At 63.9% G+C, this 23,655-nt stretch overlaps 7 protein-coding genes across 7 annotated transcripts; all 7 read left to right on the top strand.

The window, feature by feature from the left end:
- Positions 1 to 1,092, top strand: LOC148050492 (uncharacterized). Its single transcript, XM_087742278.1, has one exon. The coding sequence runs from the start codon at positions 82 to 84 to the stop codon at positions 1,090 to 1,092; it is 1,011 nt and encodes a 336-aa protein (XP_087598404.1). The 5' UTR covers positions 1 to 81.
- Positions 1,093 to 3,409: 2,317 nt separating this feature from the next.
- Positions 3,410 to 4,501, top strand: LOC148050493 (uncharacterized). Its single transcript, XM_087742279.1, has one exon. It carries the CDS (start codon positions 3,491 to 3,493, stop codon positions 4,499 to 4,501), a length of 1,011 nt encoding a protein of 336 aa, XP_087598405.1. The 5' UTR covers positions 3,410 to 3,490.
- A 2,317-nt stretch (positions 4,502 to 6,818) lies between these two features.
- LOC148050494 (uncharacterized) lies at positions 6,819 to 7,910 on the top strand. Its single transcript, XM_087742280.1, has one exon. It carries the CDS (start codon positions 6,900 to 6,902, stop codon positions 7,908 to 7,910), a length of 1,011 nt encoding a protein of 336 aa, XP_087598406.1. The 5' UTR covers positions 6,819 to 6,899.
- Positions 7,911 to 10,227: 2,317 nt separating this feature from the next.
- LOC148050495 (uncharacterized) lies at positions 10,228 to 11,319 on the top strand. The gene has a single exon (XM_087742295.1). The coding sequence runs from the start codon at positions 10,309 to 10,311 to the stop codon at positions 11,317 to 11,319; it is 1,011 nt and encodes a 336-aa protein (XP_087598421.1). The 5' UTR covers positions 10,228 to 10,308.
- Positions 11,320 to 13,636: 2,317 nt separating this feature from the next.
- Positions 13,637 to 14,728, top strand: LOC148050496 (uncharacterized). The gene has a single exon (XM_087742296.1). The coding sequence runs from the start codon at positions 13,718 to 13,720 to the stop codon at positions 14,726 to 14,728; it is 1,011 nt and encodes a 336-aa protein (XP_087598422.1). The 5' UTR covers positions 13,637 to 13,717.
- A 2,398-nt stretch (positions 14,729 to 17,126) lies between these two features.
- Positions 17,127 to 18,137, top strand: LOC148050497 (uncharacterized). Its single transcript, XM_087742297.1, has one exon. The coding sequence runs from the start codon at positions 17,127 to 17,129 to the stop codon at positions 18,135 to 18,137; it is 1,011 nt and encodes a 336-aa protein (XP_087598423.1).
- Positions 18,138 to 20,454: 2,317 nt separating this feature from the next.
- On the top strand, positions 20,455 to 21,546 carry LOC148050498 (uncharacterized). The gene has a single exon (XM_087742298.1). The coding sequence runs from the start codon at positions 20,536 to 20,538 to the stop codon at positions 21,544 to 21,546; it is 1,011 nt and encodes a 336-aa protein (XP_087598424.1). The 5' UTR covers positions 20,455 to 20,535.
- Positions 21,547 to 23,655: the final 2,109 nt, after the last annotated feature.

Raw genomic sequence — 23,655 nt, forward strand, 5'->3', positions numbered from 1 at the left:
ACACCGGCTGCTGCAGCGCCGGTGAGAGGCAGCGGCTCGACATCGCCAGCTCTCCCCAGCCCACCGCAGCACGTGGCGAGCATGGCCACGGAGCTGGAGAACCGCTGTCCCATATGCCTGGACAGCTGGGAGGAGGCCAGCTACGTCCTGCCATGCCTCCACCAATTCTGCTACCCATGCATCTTGCGGTGGGCTGAGAGCAAGCCCGAGTGCCCGCTCTGCAAGAGAAGAGTGCAATCCATCATGCACTCGGTGCGGGGGAATGACCACTTTGAGGAGCATGTCATCCCACCACCTGCAGCACCACCAGCGGTGGGCGACCTGACGGGAGGAGCTCCTGGACACCCAGGCGCCCATGATCTCCATCGCCCTGCAGCATCCCAGCCATCAGCTGCGGGGCTGGTGCCTGGGGCTCCCGTGGGCAGCCTGCAACCCCACGTCTGGGCGTTGCTCTTGCGAGAGGACCCAGCTCTACTCCGGCCCGTGAAGCTCTGGCTGCGACAGGAGCTGTGGCTGATCTTCGCGGGTGGCCCCTGGGAAACATCCTCAGCACAGAGGCTCGTCCTCTCCATCCTGCAGCTCTTTGGCCTGGACGAGGAAATCCTGTTCCGGATGCTGTGGCCTGCCCTGGGTGGGCACACCAGGAGCTTTGTGCGCCAGCTGATTGATAACATCGTGCGCCAGTGCAGCGGGGAGGCCCGACGTCGAATGGGCCTGGAGGACGGCCGTGGTGCCGAGGAGCGGGAGGGTAGCCCCGCAGCTGCCCCCGGCCCCACTGCCTCCCCAAGGGGGTCTTCTGCCCCCAGTCCAGCCCCCTCCAGCAGCCCTGAGAGATCTGAGGCAGAAGAGCTCCCCAGCACGTCATCGGCTGCCCTACGTGGGGGTCCCGGCAGCCCCCGCTCTGCCCCCGTTCCCACCCGTGGGGAGCAAGACGAGCCGCAGCAGGACCCAGAGGAGGCTGTGCCCGGGCCCTCCACTCGCAGCCGGGGCAGCGAACGCTCCCCTGGCGGGCCCCGGCGAGCCCCAAAGAGGAAGGCTGGCAGCCCTGAAGACCCCTCCCAGCCCCCCAAGAAGCCACCCTGCCATCGGTGAGGCCGCCTCAAGGGCCGGTCAAACCGCATCCAGACCGGCAGATGGGGCTCAGGCTGGTGGGCAAGAGATCCCGGCCCCCTAAATCTAATTCTCTTGAAATAAAAGAAAAGAAGGGCGTGAAAACTGCAGAAAAAGTCTCAGTATTACGACCAATCACCGTGGCGTTGCTATCCCCACCCGTGCTGCTTTCTGCCCCTTTCCTCACGTGTCCACTGAGCCCTACTGCCTCCTCCGCCCAGCAGCCTTGCAAGCTCAGTACAGAGCCCGCGGTCTGGCACCAGCAACGGCCGTGCGATGTTGCTGGGCTATGGGACTCGAGGGACGGGGTGCACCCACTGTGGCTCCTGTGAGACCACGGGGCAGAGGAATGGGGGCAGGAGACCGGGCGAGGCTCAGGTCCACGGAGGAGCAGAGGCACAAGCCTCTCTGCTTCGGTTCCCCTGGCGAAAGGTGGCGATGCCTTGCACCAGCCATTTCCTCAGGGGTGCTGGGCTTTAAGCGGAGCTCTTGTTCTTCGGGAAAAGCCTGCCGCAGTGTGGTCTGGGGGTGTTACAAGTGCTTCAGGGAGGTCTGTGCGGAGCCCCGGTGTGGGTGTCCTTTGCAGCGCACGGCTCAGACAGTCTGTGGGGACACCAAGCCCCTGCCTTTGATCAAGTGCTCTCCCAGAGTGCACGAAAGAAGTGTTCAGTGGGATGGCACGGCCGTATCCCCCATGACATCCCGCTGGTGCACACTGTGCTTGGGAGAGACCAGGTTGCAGCCTCTGGGGGAAGAGGGCAAGCCCTGTCAGGGCACTGCCCCAGCTGGGTCCCGGCCAAGCATGCTCAGAGGGAACTCGAGAGACACAAAATATCTGGGAGACAATTAAGGTACCGGGCAGTGAGTCTGGCTTGGAGCCGTGACGCAAGGCAGCAGGCAAGGTGAGGATTATGCTGGTGCCGAGAGGCCCCAGGGAAAGGTGTGGCCAGGCCCCAGGCCCAGAGGCCGCAGGTGAGGACGAGGGACTGTGCCAGCAGAGCCACCCCCTCCAGCCGGCCTGGGGACTTCACGCCTGCGGGCTGGAGAGCGCCATCTGAGAAACGGGGCATGCAGCCATCTCCTTTCCTGTCCCAAAACATAACTGCCAGCAGTTCCTGCCCTAGAGCCCCAGAACCAGGCTGAAGTCTGACAGGGAAAAGGCTGCACCTTCTTCCCAAAGCCTGCTCTGATGGCTCACGGCAGGCAGAGGCGCTGGGGCTGTCTGGCGCTGTGTCCCCCCATCGCCCTGCAGACTCCGAGCGGGGGCGGCCGGGCCCCTTCCAGCCCCTCCCTGGTGCAAGAGGCATCAGGAACTGAGCGCAAAAACCCGTCTGGAGAAGCGACCGCCTCCTGCGGCGTCTCCACGGCGGGGGAGGCGTGCAAGCACCTTCGGCAAATGGACACGCAGAGCTTGGGGCTGGAGGCATTGGTTTGATGGCTCTACAGGCAGGAGAAAATCCCCAACAGCGAGCCAAGTCCTCCCTGTGGGAGGAAGCGGGGAAGCCCAGAGCTGGCCAGCAGTGCTGGGGTGTGGGGAGAGCGTGTGGGACTTTGTCCCACAGCCTCCCAGGGAGGCACGAGGTGTTCCCGAATGAAGCCTCTTGCCACGTGTGCCTGGAGACGACTGCCACGGCCAGAGCAAGCTGACGGGGCCCTGGGAAGACACGGCCGAGGCCTCGCTGACTGGCGTGAAACACCGATGGCGAGCACGAGACGAGAGGTGGGGGGATGGAGTGGGCAGTGGCGTTGGGGTAACCCCAGACGCCTGTGCCAGGGCCGCGGCGCTGCCGGGGCGAGCGCCGTGGGCCAAGAGGGCCTGTCGTGACGTCCCCAAGCGATGGGTTCTGAGGTCACCGAGCGGTGACGGACTGTGATGTCAGCTAGCGATGGACTATGACGTCCCCGAGCAACAGATTGTGACCAGGCGTCCCTCAGTGCTTATATTCGGGCGCGGAGTCTCACCGAGCCGGCTCGTGCCCACGCTCCAGCTGAGCGAGTTCGCAAGGTTTGGAGTGTCGTGCGAGGCTGGTGCTGGTGCTGGTGTCGTGCTCAGGCAGCGGTTCACTGCAGCTCTTGGTGCCCGACCCCAGAGCTGTCAAAGGATTCTCCCCGGCCCTGCCAGGCTCGGGCAGCCGGGACAGCCAGGAGGCGCGCTCGCAGCAGCAGAGGTGAGCTGTGCGGGGAAAGGCCAGCGCGGGGTGGGGAGGTGGGAGGGTTTCCTTCTTGAGGGAGCTGGGCATTTCTTGCAGCCCTCCCTGGTTCAGCCAATGACCATGGCCTCTCCTCCCTTTCTAGCGCGACACCGGCTGCTGCAGCGCCGGTGAGAGGCAGCGGCTCGACATCGCCAGCTCTCCCCAGCCCACCGCAGCACGTGGCGAGCATGGCCACGGAGCTGGAGAACCGCTGTCCCATATGCCTGGACAGCTGGGAGGAGGCCAGCTACGTCCTGCCATGCCTCCACCAATTCTGCTACCCATGCATCTTGCGGTGGGCTGAGAGCAAGCCCGAGTGCCCGCTCTGCAAGAGAAGAGTGCAATCCATCATGCACTCGGTGCGGGGGAATGACCACTTTGAGGAGCATGTCATCCCACCACCTGCAGCACCACCAGCGGTGGGCGACCTGACGGGAGGAGCTCCTGGACACCCAGGCGCCCATGATCTCCATCGCCCTGCAGCATCCCAGCCATCAGCTGCGGGGCTGGTGCCTGGGGCTCCCGTGGGCAGCCTGCAACCCCACGTCTGGGCGTTGCTCTTGCGAGAGGACCCAGCTCTACTCCGGCCCGTGAAGCTCTGGCTGCGACAGGAGCTGTGGCTGATCTTCGCGGGTGGCCCCTGGGAAACATCCTCAGCACAGAGGCTCGTCCTCTCCATCCTGCAGCTCTTTGGCCTGGACGAGGAAATCCTGTTCCGGATGCTGTGGCCTGCCCTGGGTGGGCACACCAGGAGCTTTGTGCGCCAGCTGATTGATAACATCGTGCGCCAGTGCAGCGGGGAGGCCCGACGTCGAATGGGCCTGGAGGACGGCCGTGGTGCCGAGGAGCGGGAGGGTAGCCCCGCAGCTGCCCCCGGCCCCACTGCCTCCCCAAGGGGGTCTTCTGCCCCCAGTCCAGCCCCCTCCAGCAGCCCTGAGAGATCTGAGGCAGAAGAGCTCCCCAGCACGTCATCGGCTGCCCTACGTGGGGGTCCCGGCAGCCCCCGCTCTGCCCCCGTTCCCACCCGTGGGGAGCAAGACGAGCCGCAGCAGGACCCAGAGGAGGCTGTGCCCGGGCCCTCCACTCGCAGCCGGGGCAGCGAACGCTCCCCTGGCGGGCCCCGGCGAGCCCCAAAGAGGAAGGCTGGCAGCCCTGAAGACCCCTCCCAGCCCCCCAAGAAGCCACCCTGCCATCGGTGAGGCCGCCTCAAGGGCCGGTCAAACCGCATCCAGACCGGCAGATGGGGCTCAGGCTGGTGGGCAAGAGATCCCGGCCCCCTAAATCTAATTCTCTTGAAATAAAAGAAAAGAAGGGCGTGAAAACTGCAGAAAAAGTCTCAGTATTACGACCAATCACCGTGGCGTTGCTATCCCCACCCGTGCTGCTTTCTGCCCCTTTCCTCACGTGTCCACTGAGCCCTACTGCCTCCTCCGCCCAGCAGCCTTGCAAGCTCAGTACAGAGCCCGCGGTCTGGCACCAGCAACGGCCGTGCGATGTTGCTGGGCTATGGGACTCGAGGGACGGGGTGCACCCACTGTGGCTCCTGTGAGACCACGGGGCAGAGGAATGGGGGCAGGAGACCGGGCGAGGCTCAGGTCCACGGAGGAGCAGAGGCACAAGCCTCTCTGCTTCGGTTCCCCTGGCGAAAGGTGGCGATGCCTTGCACCAGCCATTTCCTCAGGGGTGCTGGGCTTTAAGCGGAGCTCTTGTTCTTCGGGAAAAGCCTGCCGCAGTGTGGTCTGGGGGTGTTACAAGTGCTTCAGGGAGGTCTGTGCGGAGCCCCGGTGTGGGTGTCCTTTGCAGCGCACGGCTCAGACAGGCTGTGGGGACACCAAGCCCCTGCCTTTGATCAAGTGCTCTCCCAGAGTGCACGAAAGAAGTGTTCAGTGGGATGGCACGGCCGTATCCCCCATGACATCCCGCTGGTGCACACTGTGCTTGGGAGAGACCAGGTTGCAGCCTCTGGGGGAAGAGGGCAAGCCCTGTCAGGGCACTGCCCCAGCTGGGTCCCGGCCAAGCATGCTCAGAGGGAACTCGAGAGACACAAAATATCTGGGAGACAATTAAGGTACCGGGCAGTGAGTCTGGCTTGGAGCCGTGACGCAAGGCAGCAGGCAAGGTGAGGATTATGCTGGTGCCGAGAGGCCCCAGGGAAAGGTGTGGCCAGGCCCCAGGCCCAGAGGCCGCAGGTGAGGACGAGGGACTGTGCCAGCAGAGCCACCCCCTCCAGCCGGCCTGGGGACTTCACGCCTGCGGGCTGGAGAGCGCCATCTGAGAAACGGGGCATGCAGCCATCTCCTTTCCTGTCCCAAAACATAACTGCCAGCAGTTCCTGCCCTAGAGCCCCAGAACCAGGCTGAAGTCTGACAGGGAAAAGGCTGCACCTTCTTCCCAAAGCCTGCTCTGATGGCTCACGGCAGGCAGAGGCGCTGGGGCTGTCTGGCGCTGTGTCCCCCCATCGCCCTGCAGACTCCGAGCGGGGGCGGCCGGGCCCCTTCCAGCCCCTCCCTGGTGCAAGAGGCATCAGGAACTGAGCGCAAAAACCCGTCTGGAGAAGCGACCGCCTCCTGCGGCGTCTCCACGGCGGGGGAGGCGTGCAAGCACCTTCGGCAAATGGACACGCAGAGCTTGGGGCTGGAGGCATTGGTTTGATGGCTCTACAGGCAGGAGAAAATCCCCAACAGCAAGCCAAGTCCTCCCTGTGGGAGGAAGCGGGGAAGCCCAGAGCTGGCCAGCAGTGCTGGGGTGTGGGGAGAGCGTGTGGGACTTTGTCCCACAGCCTCCCAGGGAGGCACGAGGTGTTCCCGAATGAAGCCTCTTGCCACGTGTGCCTGGAGACGACTGCCACGGCCAGAGCAAGCTGACGGGGCCCTGGGAAGACACGGCCGAGGCCTCGCTGACTGGCGTGAAACACCGATGGCGAGCACGAGACGAGAGGTGGGGGGATGGAGTGGGCAGTGGCGTTGGGGTAACCCCAGACGCCTGTGCCAGGGCCGCGGCGCTGCCGGGGCGAGCGCCGTGGGCCAAGAGGGCCTGTCGTGACGTCCCCAAGCGATGGGTTCTGAGGTCACCGAGCGGTGACGGACTGTGATGTCAGCTAGCGATGGACTATGACGTCCCCGAGCAACAGATTGTGACCAGGCGTCCCTCAGTGCTTATATTCGGGCGCGGAGTCTCACCGAGCCGGCTCGTGCCCACGCTCCAGCTGAGCGAGTTCGCAAGGTTTGGAGTGTCGTGCGAGGCTGGTGCTGGTGCTGGTGTCGTGCTCAGGCAGCGGTTCACTGCAGCTCTTGGTGCCCGACCCCAGAGCTGTCAAAGGATTCTCCCCGGCCCTGCCAGGCTCGGGCAGCCGGGACAGCCAGGAGGCGCGCTCGCAGCAGCAGAGGTGAGCTGTGCGGGGAAAGGCCAGCGCGGGGTGGGGAGGTGGGAGGGTTTCCTTCTTGAGGGAGCTGGGCATTTCTTGCAGCCCTCCCTGGTTCAGCCAATGACCATGGCCTCTCCTCCCTTTCTAGCGCGACACCGGCTGCTGCAGCGCCGGTGAGAGGCAGCGGCTCGACATCGCCAGCTCTCCCCAGCCCACCGCAGCACGTGGCGAGCATGGCCACGGAGCTGGAGAACCGCTGTCCCATATGCCTGGACAGCTGGGAGGAGGCCAGCTACGTCCTGCCATGCCTCCACCAATTCTGCTACCCATGCATCTTGCGGTGGGCTGAGAGCAAGCCCGAGTGCCCGCTCTGCAAGAGAAGAGTGCAATCCATCATGCACTCGGTGCGGGGGAATGACCACTTTGAGGAGCATGTCATCCCACCACCTGCAGCACCACCAGCGGTGGGCGACCTGACGGGAGGAGCTCCTGGACACCCAGGCGCCCATGATCTCCATCGCCCTGCAGCATCCCAGCCATCAGCTGCGGGGCTGGTGCCTGGGGCTCCCGTGGGCAGCCTGCAACCCCACGTCTGGGCGTTGCTCTTGCGAGAGGACCCAGCTCTACTCCGGCCCGTGAAGCTCTGGCTGCGACAGGAGCTGTGGCTGATCTTCGCGGGTGGCCCCTGGGAAACATCCTCAGCACAGAGGCTCGTCCTCTCCATCCTGCAGCTCTTTGGCCTGGACGAGGAAATCCTGTTCCGGATGCTGTGGCCTGCCCTGGGTGGGCACACCAGGAGCTTTGTGCGCCAGCTGATTGATAACATCGTGCGCCAGTGCAGCGGGGAGGCCCGACGTCGAATGGGCCTGGAGGACGGCCGTGGTGCCGAGGAGCGGGAGGGTAGCCCCGCAGCTGCCCCCGGCCCCACTGCCTCCCCAAGGGGGTCTTCTGCCCCCAGTCCAGCCCCCTCCAGCAGCCCTGAGAGATCTGAGGCAGAAGAGCTCCCCAGCACGTCATCGGCTGCCCTACGTGGGGGTCCCGGCAGCCCCCGCTCTGCCCCCGTTCCCACCCGTGGGGAGCAAGACGAGCCGCAGCAGGACCCAGAGGAGGCTGTGCCCGGGCCCTCCACTCGCAGCCGGGGCAGCGAACGCTCCCCTGGCGGGCCCCGGCGAGCCCCAAAGAGGAAGGCTGGCAGCCCTGAAGACCCCTCCCAGCCCCCCAAGAAGCCACCCTGCCATCGGTGAGGCCGCCTCAAGGGCCGGTCAAACCGCATCCAGACCGGCAGATGGGGCTCAGGCTGGTGGGCAAGAGATCCCGGCCCCCTAAATCTAATTCTCTTGAAATAAAAGAAAAGAAGGGCGTGAAAACTGCAGAAAAAGTCTCAGTATTACGACCAATCACCGTGGCGTTGCTATCCCCACCCGTGCTGCTTTCTGCCCCTTTCCTCACGTGTCCACTGAGCCCTACTGCCTCCTCCGCCCAGCAGCCTTGCAAGCTCAGTACAGAGCCCGCGGTCTGGCACCAGCAACGGCCGTGCGATGTTGCTGGGCTATGGGACTCGAGGGACGGGGTGCACCCACTGTGGCTCCTGTGAGACCACGGGGCAGAGGAATGGGGGCAGGAGACCGGGCGAGGCTCAGGTCCACGGAGGAGCAGAGGCACAAGCCTCTCTGCTTCGGTTCCCCTGGCGAAAGGTGGCGATGCCTTGCACCAGCCATTTCCTCAGGGGTGCTGGGCTTTAAGCGGAGCTCTTGTTCTTCGGGAAAAGCCTGCCGCAGTGTGGTCTGGGGGTGTTACAAGTGCTTCAGGGAGGTCTGTGCGGAGCCCCGGTGTGGGTGTCCTTTGCAGCGCACGGCTCAGACAGGCTGTGGGGACACCAAGCCCCTGCCTTTGATCAAGTGCTCTCCCAGAGTGCACGAAAGAAGTGTTCAGTGGGATGGCACGGCCGTATCCCCCATGACATCCCGCTGGTGCACACTGTGCTTGGGAGAGACCAGGTTGCAGCCTCTGGGGGAAGAGGGCAAGCCCTGTCAGGGCACTGCCCCAGCTGGGTCCCGGCCAAGCATGCTCAGAGGGAACTCGAGAGACACAAAATATCTGGGAGACAATTAAGGTACCGGGCAGTGAGTCTGGCTTGGAGCCGTGACGCAAGGCAGCAGGCAAGGTGAGGATTATGCTGGTGCCGAGAGGCCCCAGGGAAAGGTGTGGCCAGGCCCCAGGCCCAGAGGCCGCAGGTGAGGACGAGGGACTGTGCCAGCAGAGCCACCCCCTCCAGCCGGCCTGGGGACTTCACGCCTGCGGGCTGGAGAGCGCCATCTGAGAAACGGGGCATGCAGCCATCTCCTTTCCTGTCCCAAAACATAACTGCCAGCAGTTCCTGCCCTAGAGCCCCAGAACCAGGCTGAAGTCTGACAGGGAAAAGGCTGCACCTTCTTCCCAAAGCCTGCTCTGATGGCTCACGGCAGGCAGAGGCGCTGGGGCTGTCTGGCGCTGTGTCCCCCCATCGCCCTGCAGACTCCGAGCGGGGGCGGCCGGGCCCCTTCCAGCCCCTCCCTGGTGCAAGAGGCATCAGGAACTGAGCGCAAAAACCCGTCTGGAGAAGCGACCGCCTCCTGCGGCGTCTCCACGGCGGGGGAGGCGTGCAAGCACCTTCGGCAAATGGACACGCAGAGCTTGGGGCTGGAGGCATTGGTTTGATGGCTCTACAGGCAGGAGAAAATCCCCAACAGCAAGCCAAGTCCTCCCTGTGGGAGGAAGCGGGGAAGCCCAGAGCTGGCCAGCAGTGCTGGGGTGTGGGGAGAGCGTGTGGGACTTTGTCCCACAGCCTCCCAGGGAGGCACGAGGTGTTCCCGAATGAAGCCTCTTGCCACGTGTGCCTGGAGACGACTGCCACGGCCAGAGCAAGCTGACGGGGCCCTGGGAAGACACGGCCGAGGCCTCGCTGACTGGCGTGAAACACCGATGGCGAGCACGAGACGAGAGGTGGGGGGATGGAGTGGGCAGTGGCGTTGGGGTAACCCCAGACGCCTGTGCCAGGGCCGCGGCGCTGCCGGGGCGAGCGCCGTGGGCCAAGAGGGCCTGTCGTGACGTCCCCAAGCGATGGGTTCTGAGGTCACCGAGCGGTGACGGACTGTGATGTCAGCTAGCGATGGACTATGACGTCCCCGAGCAACAGATTGTGACCAGGCGTCCCTCAGTGCTTATATTCGGGCGCGGAGTCTCACCGAGCCGGCTCGTGCCCACGCTCCAGCTGAGCGAGTTCGCAAGGTTTGGAGTGTCGTGCGAGGCTGGTGCTGGTGCTGGTGTCGTGCTCAGGCAGCGGTTCACTGCAGCTCTTGGTGCCCGACCCCAGAGCTGTCAAAGGATTCTCCCCGGCCCTGCCAGGCTCGGGCAGCCGGGACAGCCAGGAGGCGCGCTCGCAGCAGCAGAGGTGAGCTGTGCGGGGAAAGGCCAGCGCGGGGTGGGGAGGTGGGAGGGTTTCCTTCTTGAGGGAGCTGGGCATTTCTTGCAGCCCTCCCTGGTTCAGCCAATGACCATGGCCTCTCCTCCCTTTCTAGCGCGACACCGGCTGCTGCAGCGCCGGTGAGAGGCAGCGGCTCGACATCGCCAGCTCTCCCCAGCCCACCGCAGCACGTGGCGAGCATGGCCACGGAGCTGGAGAACCGCTGTCCCATATGCCTGGACAGCTGGGAGGAGGCCAGCTACGTCCTGCCATGCCTCCACCAATTCTGCTACCCATGCATCTTGCGGTGGGCTGAGAGCAAGCCCGAGTGCCCGCTCTGCAAGAGAAGAGTGCAATCCATCATGCACTCGGTGCGGGGGAATGACCACTTTGAGGAGCATGTCATCCCACCACCTGCAGCACCACCAGCGGTGGGCGACCTGACGGGAGGAGCTCCTGGACACCCAGGCGCCCATGATCTCCATCGCCCTGCAGCATCCCAGCCATCAGCTGCGGGGCTGGTGCCTGGGGCTCCCGTGGGCAGCCTGCAACCCCACGTCTGGGCGTTGCTCTTGCGAGAGGACCCAGCTCTACTCCGGCCCGTGAAGCTCTGGCTGCGACAGGAGCTGTGGCTGATCTTCGCGGGTGGCCCCTGGGAAACATCCTCAGCACAGAGGCTCGTCCTCTCCATCCTGCAGCTCTTTGGCCTGGACGAGGAAATCCTGTTCCGGATGCTGTGGCCTGCCCTGGGTGGGCACACCAGGAGCTTTGTGCGCCAGCTGATTGATAACATCGTGCGCCAGTGCAGCGGGGAGGCCCGACGTCGAATGGGCCTGGAGGACGGCCGTGGTGCCGAGGAGCGGGAGGGTAGCCCCGCAGCTGCCCCCGGCCCCACTGCCTCCCCAAGGGGGTCTTCTGCCCCCAGTCCAGCCCCCTCCAGCAGCCCTGAGAGATCTGAGGCAGAAGAGCTCCCCAGCACGTCATCGGCTGCCCTACGTGGGGGTCCCGGCAGCCCCCGCTCTGCCCCCGTTCCCACCCGTGGGGAGCAAGACGAGCCGCAGCAGGACCCAGAGGAGGCTGTGCCCGGGCCCTCCACTCGCAGCCGGGGCAGCGAACGCTCCCCTGGCGGGCCCCGGCGAGCCCCAAAGAGGAAGGCTGGCAGCCCTGAAGACCCCTCCCAGCCCCCCAAGAAGCCACCCTGCCATCGGTGAGGCCGCCTCAAGGGCCGGTCAAACCGCATCCAGACCGGCAGATGGGGCTCAGGCTGGTGGGCAAGAGATCCCGGCCCCCTAAATCTAATTCTCTTGAAATAAAAGAAAAGAAGGGCGTGAAAACTGCAGAAAAAGTCTCAGTATTACGACCAATCACCGTGGCGTTGCTATCCCCACCCGTGCTGCTTTCTGCCCCTTTCCTCACGTGTCCACTGAGCCCTACTGCCTCCTCCGCCCAGCAGCCTTGCAAGCTCAGTACAGAGCCCGCGGTCTGGCACCAGCAACGGCCGTGCGATGTTGCTGGGCTATGGGACTCGAGGGACGGGGTGCACCCACTGTGGCTCCTGTGAGACCACGGGGCAGAGGAATGGGGGCAGGAGACCGGGCGAGGCTCAGGTCCACGGAGGAGCAGAGGCACAAGCCTCTCTGCTTCGGTTCCCCTGGCGAAAGGTGGCGATGCCTTGCACCAGCCATTTCCTCAGGGGTGCTGGGCTTTAAGCGGAGCTCTTGTTCTTCGGGAAAAGCCTGCCGCAGTGTGGTCTGGGGGTGTTACAAGTGCTTCAGGGAGGTCTGTGCGGAGCCCCGGTGTGGGTGTCCTTTGCAGCGCACGGCTCAGACAGGCTGTGGGGACACCAAGCCCCTGCCTTTGATCAAGTGCTCTCCCAGAGTGCACGAAAGAAGTGTTCAGTGGGATGGCACGGCCGTATCCCCCATGACATCCCGCTGGTGCACACTGTGCTTGGGAGAGACCAGGTTGCAGCCTCTGGGGGAAGAGGGCAAGCCCTGTCAGGGCACTGCCCCAGCTGGGTCCCGGCCAAGCATGCTCAGAGGGAACTCGAGAGACACAAAATATCTGGGAGACAATTAAGGTACCGGGCAGTGAGTCTGGCTTGGAGCCGTGACGCAAGGCAGCAGGCAAGGTGAGGATTATGCTGGTGCCGAGAGGCCCCAGGGAAAGGTGTGGCCAGGCCCCAGGCCCAGAGGCCGCAGGTGAGGACGAGGGACTGTGCCAGCAGAGCCACCCCCTCCAGCCGGCCTGGGGACTTCACGCCTGCGGGCTGGAGAGCGCCATCTGAGAAACGGGGCATGCAGCCATCTCCTTTCCTGTCCCAAAACATAACTGCCAGCAGTTCCTGCCCTAGAGCCCCAGAACCAGGCTGAAGTCTGACAGGGAAAAGGCTGCACCTTCTTCCCAAAGCCTGCTCTGATGGCTCACGGCAGGCAGAGGCGCTGGGGCTGTCTGGCGCTGTGTCCCCCCATCGCCCTGCAGACTCCGAGCGGGGGCGGCCGGGCCCCTTCCAGCCCCTCCCTGGTGCAAGAGGCATCAGGAACTGAGCGCAAAAACCCGTCTGGAGAAGCGACCGCCTCCTGCGGCGTCTCCACGGCGGGGGAGGCGTGCAAGCACCTTCGGCAAATGGACACGCAGAGCTTGGGGCTGGAGGCATTGGTTTGATGGCTCTACAGGCAGGAGAAAATCCCCAACAGCGAGCCAAGTCCTCCCTGTGGGAGGAAGCGGGGAAGCCCAGAGCTGGCCAGCAGTGCTGGGGTGTGGGGAGAGCGTGTGGGACTTTGTCCCACAGCCTCCCAGGGAGGCACGAGGTGTTCCCGAATGAAGCCTCTTGCCACGTGTGCCTGGAGACGACTGCCACGGCCAGAGCAAGCTGACGGGGCCCTGGGAAGACACGGCCGAGGCCTCGCTGACTGGCGTGAAACACCGATGGCGAGCACGAGACGAGAGGTGGGGGGATGGAGTGGGCAGTGGCGTTGGGGTAACCCCAGACGCCTGTGCCAGGGCCGCGGCGCTGCCGGGGCGAGCGCCGTGGGCCAAGAGGGCCTGTCGTGACGTCCCCAAGCGATGGGTTCTGAGGTCACCGAGCGGTGACGGACTGTGATGTCAGCTAGCGATGGACTATGACGTCCCCGAGCAACAGATTGTGACCAGGCGTCCCTCAGTGCTTATATTCGGGCGCGGAGTCTCACCGAGCCGGCTCGTGCCCACGCTCCAGCTGAGCGAGTTCGCAAGGTTTGGAGTGTCGTGCGAGGCTGGTGCTGGTGCTGGTGTCGTGCTCAGGCAGCGGTTCACTGCAGCTCTTGGTGCCCGACCCCAGAGCTGTCAAAGGATTCTCCCCGGCCCTGCCAGGCTCGGGCAGCCGGGACAGCCAGGAGGCGCGCTCGCAGCAGCAGAGGTGAGCTGTGCGGGGAAAGGCCAGCGCGGGGTGGGGAGGTGGGAGGGTTTCCTTCTTGAGGGAGCTGGGCATTTCTTGCAGCCCTCCCTGGTTCAGCCAATGACCATGGCCTCTCCTCCCTTTCTAGCGCGACACCGGCTGCTGCAGCGCCGGTGAGAGGCAGCGGCTCGACATCGCCAGCTCTCCCCAGCCCACCGCAGCACGTGGCGAGCATGGCCACGGAGCTGGAGAACCGCTGTCCCATATGCCTGGACAGCTGGGAGGAGGCCAGCTACGTCCTGCCATGCCTCCACCAATTCTGCTACCCATGCATCTTGCGGTGGGCTGAGAGCAAGCCCGAGTGCCCGCTCTGCAAGAGAAGAGTGCAATCCATCATGCACTCGGTGCGGGGGAATGACCACTTTGAGGAGCATGTCATCCCACCACCTGCAGCACCACCAGCGGTGGGCGACCTGACGGGAGGAGCTCCTGGACACCCAGGCGCCCATGATCTCCATCGCCCTGCAGCATCCCAGCCATCAGCTGCGGGGCTGGTGCCTGGGGCTCCCGTGGGCAGCCTGCAACCCCACGTCTGGGCGTTGCTCTTGCGAGAGGACCCAGCTCTACTCCGGCCCGTGAAGCTCTGGCTGCGACAGGAGCTGTGGCTGATCTTCGCGGGTGGCCCCTGGGAAACATCCTCAGCACAGAGGCTCGTCCTCTCCATCCTGCAGCTCTTTGGCCTGGACGAGGAAATCCTGTTCCGGATGCTGTGGCCTGCCCTGGGTGGGCACACCAGGAGCTTTGTGCGCCAGCTGATTGATAACATCGTGCGCCAGTGCAGCGGGGAGGCCCGACGTCGAATGGGCCTGGAGGACGGCCGTGGTGCCGAGGAGCGGGAGGGTAGCCCCGCAGCTGCCCCCGGCCCCACTGCCTCCCCAAGGGGGTCTTCTGCCCCCAGTCCAGCCCCCTCCAGCAGCCCTGAGAGATCTGAGGCAGAAGAGCTCCCCAGCACGTCATCGGCTGCCCTACGTGGGGGTCCCGGCAGCCCCCGCTCTGCCCCCGTTCCCACCCGTGGGGAGCAAGACGAGCCGCAGCAGGACCCAGAGGAGGCTGTGCCCGGGCCCTCCACTCGCAGCCGGGGCAGCGAACGCTCCCCTGGCGGGCCCCGGCGAGCCCCAAAGAGGAAGGCTGGCAGCCCTGAAGACCCCTCCCAGCCCCCCAAGAAGCCACCCTGCCATCGGTGAGGCCGCCTCAAGGGCCGGTCAAACCGCATCCAGACCGGCAGATGGGGCTCAGGCTGGTGGGCAAGAGATCCCGGCCCCCTAAATCTAATTCTCTTGAAATAAAAGAAAAGAAGGGCGTGAAAACTGCAGAAAAAGTCTCAGTATTACGACCAATCACCGTGGCGTTGCTATCCCCACCCGTGCTGCTTTCTGCCCCTTTCCTCACGTGTCCACTGAGCCCTACTGCCTCCTCCGCCCAGCAGCCTTGCAAGCTCAGTACAGAGCCCGCGGTCTGGCACCAGCAACGGCCGTGCGATGTTGCTGGGCTATGGGACTCGAGGGACGGGGTGCACCCACTGTGGCTCCTGTGAGACCACGGGGCAGAGGAATGGGGGCAGGAGACCGGGCGAGGCTCAGGTCCACGGAGGAGCAGAGGCACAAGCCTCTCTGCTTCGGTTCCCCTGGCGAAAGGTGGCGATGCCTTGCACCAGCCATTTCCTCAGGGGTGCTGGGCTTTAAGCGGAGCTCTTGTTCTTCGGGAAAAGCCTGCCGCAGTGTGGTCTGGGGGTGTTACAAGTGCTTCAGGGAGGTCTGTGCGGAGCCCCGGTGTGGGTGTCCTTTGCAGCGCACGGCTCAGACAGTCTGTGGGGACACCAAGCCCCTGCCTTTGATCAAGTGCTCTCCCAGAGTGCACGAAAGAAGTGTTCAGTGGGATGGCACGGCCGTATCCCCCATGACATCCCGCTGGTGCACACTGTGCTTGGGAGAGACCAGGTTGCAGCCTCTGGGGGAAGAGGGCAAGCCCTGTCAGGGCACTGCCCCAGCTGGGTCCCGGCCAAGCATGCTCAGAGGGAACTCGAGAGACACAAAATATCTGGGAGACAATTAAGGTACCGGGCAGTGAGTCTGGCTTGGAGCCGTGACGCAAGGCAGCAGGCAAGGTGAGGATTATGCTGGTGCCGAGAGGCCCCAGGGAAAGGTGTGGCCAGGCCCCAGGCCCAGAGGCCGCAGGTGAGGACGAGGGACTGTGCCAGCAGAGCCACCCCCTCCAGCCGGCCTGGGGACTTCACGCCTGCGGGCTGGAGAGCGCCATCTGAGAAACGGGGCATGCAGCCATCTCCTTTCCTGTCCCAAAACATAACTGCCAGCAGTTCCTGCCCTAGAGCCCCAGAACCAGGCTGAAGTCTGACAGGGAAAAGGCTGCACCTTCTTCCCAAAGCCTGCTCTGATGGCTCACGGCAGGCAGAGGCGCTGGGGCTGTCTGGCGCTGTGTCCCCCCATCGCCCTGCAGACTCCGAGCGGGGGCGGCCGGGCCCCTTCCAGCCCCTCCCTGGTGCAAGAGGCATCAGGAACTGAGCGCAAAAACCCGTCTGGAGAAGCGACCGCCTCCTGCGGCGTCTCCACGGCGGGGGAGGCGTGCAAGCACCTTCGGCAAATGGACACGCAGAGCTTGGGGCTGGAGGCATTGGTTTGATGGCTCTACAGGCAGGAGAAAATCCCCAACAGCAAGCCAAGTCCTCCCTGTGGGAGGAAGCGGGGAAGCCCAGAGCTGGCCAGCAGTGCTGGGGTGTGGGGAGAGCGTGTGGGACTTTGTCCCACAGCCTCCCAGGGAGGCACGAGGTGTTCCCGAATGAAGCCTCTTGCCACGTGTGCCTGGAGACGACTGCCACGGCCAGAGCAAGCTGACGGGGCCCTGGGAAGACACGGCCGAGGCCTCGCTGACTGGCGTGAAACACCGATGGCGAGCACGAGACGAGAGGTGGGGGGATGGAGTGGGCAGTGGCGTTGGGGTAACCCCAGACGCCTGTGCCAGGGCCGCGGCGCTGCCGGGGCGAGCGCCGTGGGCCAAGAGGGCCTGTCGTGACGTCCCCAAGCGATGGGTTCTGAGGTCACCGAGCGGTGACGGACTGTGATGTCAGCTAGCGATGGACTATGACGTCCCCGAGCAACAGATTGTGACCAGGCGTCCCTCAGTGCTTATATTCGGGCGCGGAGTCTCACCGAGCCGGCTCGTGCCCACGCTCCAGCTGAGCGAGTTCGCAAGGTTTGGAGTGTCGTGCGAGGCTGGTGCTGGTGCTGGTGTCGTGCTCAGGCAGCGGTTCACTGCAGCTCTTGGTGCCCGACCCCAGAGCTGTCAAAGGATTCTCCCCGGCCCTGCCAGGCTCGGGCAGCCGGGACAGCCAGGAGGCGCGCTCGCAGCAGCAGAGGTGAGCTGTGCGGGGAAAGGCCAGCGCGGGGTGGGGAGGTGGGAGGGTTTCCTTCTTGAGGGAGCTGGGCATTTCTTGCAGCCCTCCCTGGTTCAGCCAATGACCATGGCCTCTCCTCCCTTTCTAGCGCGACACCGGCTGCTGCAGCGCCGGTGAGAGGCAGCGGCTCGACATCGCCAGCTCTCCCCAGCCCACCGCAGCACGTGGCGAGCATGGCCACGGAGCTGGAGAACCGCTGTCCCATATGCCTGGACAGCTGGGAGGAGGCCAGCTACGTCCTGCCATGCCTCCACCAATTCTGCTACCCATGCATCTTGCGGTGGGCTGAGAGCAAGCCCGAGTGCCCGCTCTGCAAGAGAAGAGTGCAATCCATCATGCACTCGGTGCGGGGGAATGACCACTTTGAGGAGCATGTCATCCCACCACCTGCAGCACCACCAGCGGTGGGCGACCTGACGGGAGGAGCTCCTGGACACCCAGGCGCCCATGATCTCCATCGCCCTGCAGCATCCCAGCCATCAGCTGCGGGGCTGGTGCCTGGGGCTCCCGTGGGCAGCCTGCAACCCCACGTCTGGGCGTTGCTCTTGCGAGAGGACCCAGCTCTACTCCGGCCCGTGAAGCTCTGGCTGCGACAGGAGCTGTGGCTGATCTTCGCGGGTGGCCCCTGGGAAACATCCTCAGCACAGAGGCTCGTCCTCTCCATCCTGCAGCTCTTTGGCCTGGACGAGGAAATCCTGTTCCGGATGCTGTGGCCTGCCCTGGGTGGGCACACCAGGAGCTTTGTGCGCCAGCTGATTGATAACATCGTGCGCCAGTGCAGCGGGGAGGCCCGACGTCGAATGGGCCTGGAGGACGGCCGTGGTGCCGAGGAGCGGGAGGGTAGCCCCGCAGCTGCCCCCGGCCCCACTGCCTCCCCAAGGGGGTCTTCTGCCCCCAGTCCAGCCCCCTCCAGCAGCCCTGAGAGATCTGAGGCAGAAGAGCTCCCCAGCACGTCATCAGCTGCCCTACGTGGGGGTCCCGGCAGCCCCCGCTCTGTCCCCGTTCCCACCCGTGGGGAGCAAGACGAGCCGCAGCAGGACCCAGAGGAGGCTGTGCCCGGGCCCTCCACTCGCAGCCGGGGCAGCGAACGCTCCCCTGGCGGGCCCCGGCGAGCCCCAAAGAGGAAGGCTGGCAGCCCTGAAGACCCCTCCCAGCCCCCCAAGAAGCCACCCTGCCATCGGTGAGGCCGCCTCAAGGGCCGGTCAAACCGCATCCAGACCGGCAGATGGGGCTCAGGCTGGTGGGCAAGAGATCCCGGCCCCCTAAATCTAATTCTCTTGAAATAAAAGAAAAGAAGGGCGTGAAAACTGCAGAAAAAGTCTCAGTATTACGACCAATCACCGTGGCGTTGCTATCCCCACCCGTGCTGCTTTCTGCCCCTTTCCTCACGTGTCCACTGAGCCCTACTGCCTCCTCCGCCCAGCAGCCTTGCAAGCTCAGTACAGAGCCCGCGGTCTGGCACCAGCAACGGCCGTGCGATGTTGCTGGGCTATGGGACTCGAGGGACGGGGTGCACCCACTGTGGCTCCTGTGAGACCACGGGGCAGAGGAATGGGGGCAGGAGACCGGGCGAGGCTCAGGTCCACGGAGGAGCAGAGGCACAAGCCTCTCTGCTTCGGTTCCCCTGGCGAAAGGTGGCGATGCCTTGCACCAGCCATTTCCTCAGGGGTGCTGGGCTTTAAGCGGAGCTCTTGTTCTTCGGGAAAAGCCTGCCGCAGTGTGGTCTGGGGGTGTTACAAGTGCTTCAGGGAGGTCTGTGCGGAGCCCCGGTGTGGGTGTCCTTTGCAGCGCACGGCTCAGACAGTCTGTGGGGACACCAAGCCCCTGCCTTTGATCAAGTGCTCTCCCAGAGTGCACGAAAGAAGTGTTCAGTGGGATGGCACGGCCGTATCCCCCATGACATCCCGCTGGTGCACACTGTGCTTGGGAGAGACCAGGTTGCAGCCTCTGGGGGAAGAGGGCAAGCCCTGTCAGGGCACTGCCCCAGCTGGGTCCCGGCCAAGCATGCTCAGAGGGAACTCGAGAGACACAAAATATCTGGGAGACAATTAAGGTACCGGGCAGTGAGTCTGGCTTGGAGCCGTGACGCAAGGCAGCAGGCAAGGTGAGGATTATGCTGGTGCCGAGAGGCCCCAGGGAAAGGTGTGGCCAGGCCCCAGGCCCAGAGGCCGCAGGTGAGGACGAGGGACTGTGCCAGCAGAGCCACCCCCTCCAGCCGGCCTGGGGACTTCACGCCTGCGGGCTGGAGAGCGCCATCTGAGAAACGGGGCATGCAGCCATCTCCTTTCCTGTCCCAAAACATAACTGCCAGCAGTTCCTGCCCTAGAGCCCCAGAACCAGGCTGAAGTCTGACAGGGAAAAGGCTGCACCTTCTTCCCAAAGCCTGCTCTGATGGCTCACGGCAGGCAGAGGCGCTGGGGCTGTCTGGCGCTGTGTCCCCCCATCGCCCTGCAGACTCCGAGCGGGGGCGGCCGGGCCCCTTCCAGCCCCTCCCTGGTGCAAGAGGCATCAGGAACTGAGCGCAAAAACCCGTCTGGAGAAGCGACCGCCTCCTGCGGCGTCTCCACGGCGGGGGAGGCGTGCAAGCACCTTCGGCAAATGGACACGCAGAGCTTGGGGCTGGAGGCATTGGTTTGATGGCTCTACAGGCAGGAGAAAATCCCCAACAGCAAGCCAAGTCCTCCCTGTGGGAGGAAGCGGGGAAGCCCAGAGCTGGCCAGCAGTGCTGGGGTGTGGGGAGAGCGTGTGGGACTTTGTCCCACAGCCTCCCAGGGAGGCACGAGGTGTTCCCGAATGAAGCCTCTTGCCACGTGTGCCTGGAGACGACTGCCACGGCCAGAGCAAGCTGACGGGGCCCTGGGAAGACACGGCCGAGGCCTCGCTGACTGGCGTGAAACACCGATGGCGAGCACGAGACGAGAGGTGGGGGGATGGAGTGGGCAGTGGCGTTGGGGTAACCCCAGACGCCTGTGCCAGGGCCGCGGCGCTGCCGGGGCGAGCGCCGTGGGCCAAGAGGGCCTGTCGTGACGTCCCCAAGCGATGGGTTCTGAGGTCACCGAGCGGTGATGGACTGTGATGTCAGCTAGCGATGGACTATGACGTCCCCGAGCAACAGATTGTGACGAGGCGTCCCTCAGTGCTTATATTCGGGCGCGGAGTCTCACCGAGCCGGCTCGTGCCCACGCTCCAGCTGAGCGAGTTCGCAAGGTTTGGAGTGTCGTGCGAGGCTGGTGCTGGTGCTGGTGTCGTGCTCAGGCAGCGGTTCACTGCAGCTCTTGGTGCCCGACCCCAGAGCTGTCAAAGGATTCTCCCCGGCCCTGCCAGGCTCGGGCAGCCGGGACAGCCAGGAGGCGCGCTCGCAGCAGCAGAGGTGAGCTGTGCGGGGAAAGGCCAGCGCGGGGTGGGGAGGTGGGAGGGTTTCCTTCTTGAGGGAGCTGGGCATTTCTTGCAGCCCTCCCTGGTTCAGCCAATGACCATGGCCTCTCCTCCCTTTCTAGCGCGACACCGGCTGCTGCAGCGCCGGTGAGAGGCAGCGGCTCGACATCGCCAGCTCTCCCCAGCCCACCGCAGCACGTGGCGAGCATGGCCACGGAGCTGGAGAACCGCTGTCCCATATGCCTGGACAGCTGGGAGGAGGCCAGCTACGTCCTGCCATGCCTCCACCAATTCTGCTACCCATGCATCTTGCGGTGGGCTGAGAGCAAGCCCGAGTGCCCGCTCTGCAAGAGAAGAGTGCAATCCATCATGCACTCGGTGCGGGGGAATGACCACTTTGAGGAGCATGTCATCCCACCACCTGCAGCACCACCAGCGGTGGGCGACCTGACGGGAGGAGCTCCTGGACACCCAGGCGCCCATGATCTCCATCGCCCTGCAGCATCCCAGCCATCAGCTGCGGGGCTGGTGCCTGGGGCTCCCGTGGGCAGCCTGCAACCCCACGTCTGGGCGTTGCTCTTGCGAGAGGACCCAGCTCTACTCCGGCCCGTGAAGCTCTGGCTGCGACAGGAGCTGTGGCTGATCTTCGCGGGTGGCCCCTGGGAAACATCCTCAGCACAGAGGCTCGTCCTCTCCATCCTGCAGCTCTTTGGCCTGGACGAGGAAATCCTGTTCCGGATGCTGTGGCCTGCCCTGGGTGGGCACACCAGGAGCTTTGTGCGCCAGCTGATTGATAACATCGTGCGCCAGTGCAGCGGGGAGGCCCGACGTCGAATGGGCCTGGAGGACGGCCGTGGTGCCGAGGAGCGGGAGGGTAGCCCCGCAGCTGCCCCCGGCCCCACTGCCTCCCCAAGGGGGTCTTCTGCCCCCAGTCCAGCCCCCTCCAGCAGCCCTGAGAGATCTGAGGCAGAAGAGCTCCCCAGCACGTCATCGGCTGCCCTACGTGGGGGTCCCGGCAGCCCCCGCTCTGCCCCCGTTCCCACCCGTGGGGAGCAAGACGAGCCGCAGCAGGACCCAGAGGAGGCTGTGCCCGGGCCCTCCACTCGCAGCCGGGGCAGCGAACGCTCCCCTGGCGGGCCCCGGCGAGCCCCAAAGAGGAAGGCTGGCAGCCCTGAAGACCCCTCCCAGCCCCCCAAGAAGCCACCCTGCCATCGGTGAGGCCGCCTCAAGGGCCGGTCAAACCGCATCCAGACCGGCAGATGGGGCTCAGGCTGGTGGGCAAGAGATCCCGGCCCCCTAAATCTAATTCTCTTGAAATAAAAGAAAAGAAGGGCGTGAAAACTGCAGAAAAAGTCTCAGTATTACGACCAATCACCGTGGCGTTGCTATCCCCACCCGTGCTGCTTTCTGCCCCTTTCCTCACGTGTCCACTGAGCCCTACTGCCTCCTCCGCCCAGCAGCCTTGCAAGCTCAGTACAGAGCCCGCGGTCTGGCACTAGCAACGGCCGTGCGATGTTGCTGGGCTATGGGACTCGAGGGACGGGGTGCACCCACTGTGGCTCCTGTGAGACCACGGGGCAGAGGAATGGGGGCAGGAGACCGGGCGAGGCTCAGGTCCACGGAGGAGCAGAGGCACAAGCCTGTCTGCTTCGGTTCCCCTGGCGAAAGGTGGCGATGCCTTGCACCAGCCATTTCCTCAGGGGTGCTGGGCTTTAAGCGGAGCTCTTGTTCTTCGGGAAAAGCCTGCCGCAGTGTGGTCTGGGGGTGTTACAAGTGCTTCAGGGAGGTCTGTGCGGAGCCCCGGTGTGGGTGTCCTTTGCAGCGCACGGAGAGCGAGCACTGCGGTTCAGGGACAGAGCAAGGGTTTCCTAATGCCTGTCAACGCACGGAAATGGCAATGCCGTCAGGCCGCTCTGTCTTCTCCTCTCCGCAGAGTCTTCCCACGCGTGTGGGTGGGCTTTCCTGGGAAGAAACGCCCAGTTTATTCTTCTCTTTGGTTTTGAAAACCAATGCCTGCAGCCATGAAGACCGTGCTGGGGGGCTTGTTCTGACGTGGCAGCGGAAAAGCTGTACAGTTCACAGCCAGCAAGGAGACCAGTTGGCTCTCAGTAGTAGTCTAGGTCTAATTCATAGACAGTACAAGAAAAGAAAGGATTGAAGGCGGCAGAAAAAATCCTTCAGCTTTGCTAACAATGTTAAAGCGTGGCATGTTAGTGGCGGTGGCTTCTGCTTGCTCGCATTAGCATCTCCCTGGCACCTTGCTATGATTAACAGGCATTCAGTTCTTGCCCTTTTCTCTTCATCCTCTTTTTTTCTTCAGGATTGAGATTAGATCTGAGTAGCATTCACGCTCCTCAAGTCCTGGGATGGTTTTGCACATTCTGCAGCATGCTGCACGCCTCAGGAGCCCGCAGTGTCTTTGCCATACAGTACCACCTCTGCTTGTGCAAGGGGACAGTGCACGGTGACCAGGTCATACCTCTCAGCCGAGTATAGCAGTGTTGCAGTGCCGACATACGCTCCGGGCCCTTTCCTTGCAAATCTGTAGCGCATCCTTTCTGCTCCGGCATCCCAGGCGCTGTGCAGAGAGGGTGGCTGCCTAGAGGGCAGCACGGAGATGTCATCTGTCCCTTCCCAGTGCTTACCAGCTGGCCTCAAAGCTGGGCAGGATCTGCTCTGCCCAAGGCATGAAAATTAGTTGACAGGCTGCTGCTGTGAACAGTACCCCACCAGCCTGCTCAAGCTTTCCGCAATGCAACACGGCTCTTCTGCACTGCGGCTTAAACCTATTGCTTCTTCTTTACCACAACAAGGCTTCGGCTTTCCTTGAAACCTCTGGCTTTTCCTCTTGCTCCAAAGAGACCGATTGCTTAGTCTGTCCGCAGAGGTCTTTCAACAAAGGCCCCTGTCCTAGACACGCTACGGGCAGGTACTTTTACGCAAGACAGCGGGGCAGCACGTTCAGGAATAACACATCCTCTCTGCTCTGGCATCCCAGGTGCTGTGCAGAGAGGGCGGCTGCCTAGAGGGCAGCATGGGGATGTTGTCTGTCTCTTCCCGGTTCAGCCAGTTTGGATGACTTGGTTTATTAGTTCAGGTGCTGCCCCAACACACGTTTTTCATGAGAATTTGTGAAAGTTTTGTCGCATCCTGACTGTTGCTTTCAGGAGTGCTTCAAGCATTCTTCCACTTACACATCAGAAGTCTATTTTTAAAAATATCAGTTTGCAGGGTCAGAGCAGAAGGAGTCTCAGTATGCATACCCTAGATACAAAATAGCTGAACAAGCAAGGAAGAACCAAGAAGATGTGATAACATGTCAGCTGA

Source organism: Nipponia nippon, unplaced genomic scaffold, assembly GCF_047370975.1.
Source record: "Nipponia nippon isolate SJK-2023a ecotype South Korea unplaced genomic scaffold, ASM4737097v1 scaffold_8, whole genome shotgun sequence".
Taxonomy (NCBI): domain Eukaryota; kingdom Metazoa; phylum Chordata; class Aves; order Pelecaniformes; family Threskiornithidae; genus Nipponia; species Nipponia nippon.

Excerpts from the sequence above, each read along its gene's own strand:
- LOC148050493 (XM_087742279.1), top strand. The coding sequence starts at position 3,491 with ATGGCCACGGAGCTGGAGAACCGCTGTCCCATATGCCTGGACAGCTGG.
- LOC148050494 (XM_087742280.1), top strand. The coding sequence starts at position 6,900 with ATGGCCACGGAGCTGGAGAACCGCTGTCCCATATGCCTGGACAGCTGG.
- LOC148050495 (XM_087742295.1), top strand. The coding sequence starts at position 10,309 with ATGGCCACGGAGCTGGAGAACCGCTGTCCCATATGCCTGGACAGCTGG.
- LOC148050498 (XM_087742298.1), top strand. The coding sequence starts at position 20,536 with ATGGCCACGGAGCTGGAGAACCGCTGTCCCATATGCCTGGACAGCTGG.
- LOC148050496 (XM_087742296.1), top strand. The coding sequence starts at position 13,718 with ATGGCCACGGAGCTGGAGAACCGCTGTCCCATATGCCTGGACAGCTGG.
- LOC148050492 (XM_087742278.1), top strand. The coding sequence starts at position 82 with ATGGCCACGGAGCTGGAGAACCGCTGTCCCATATGCCTGGACAGCTGG.
- LOC148050497 (XM_087742297.1), top strand. The coding sequence starts at position 17,127 with ATGGCCACGGAGCTGGAGAACCGCTGTCCCATATGCCTGGACAGCTGG.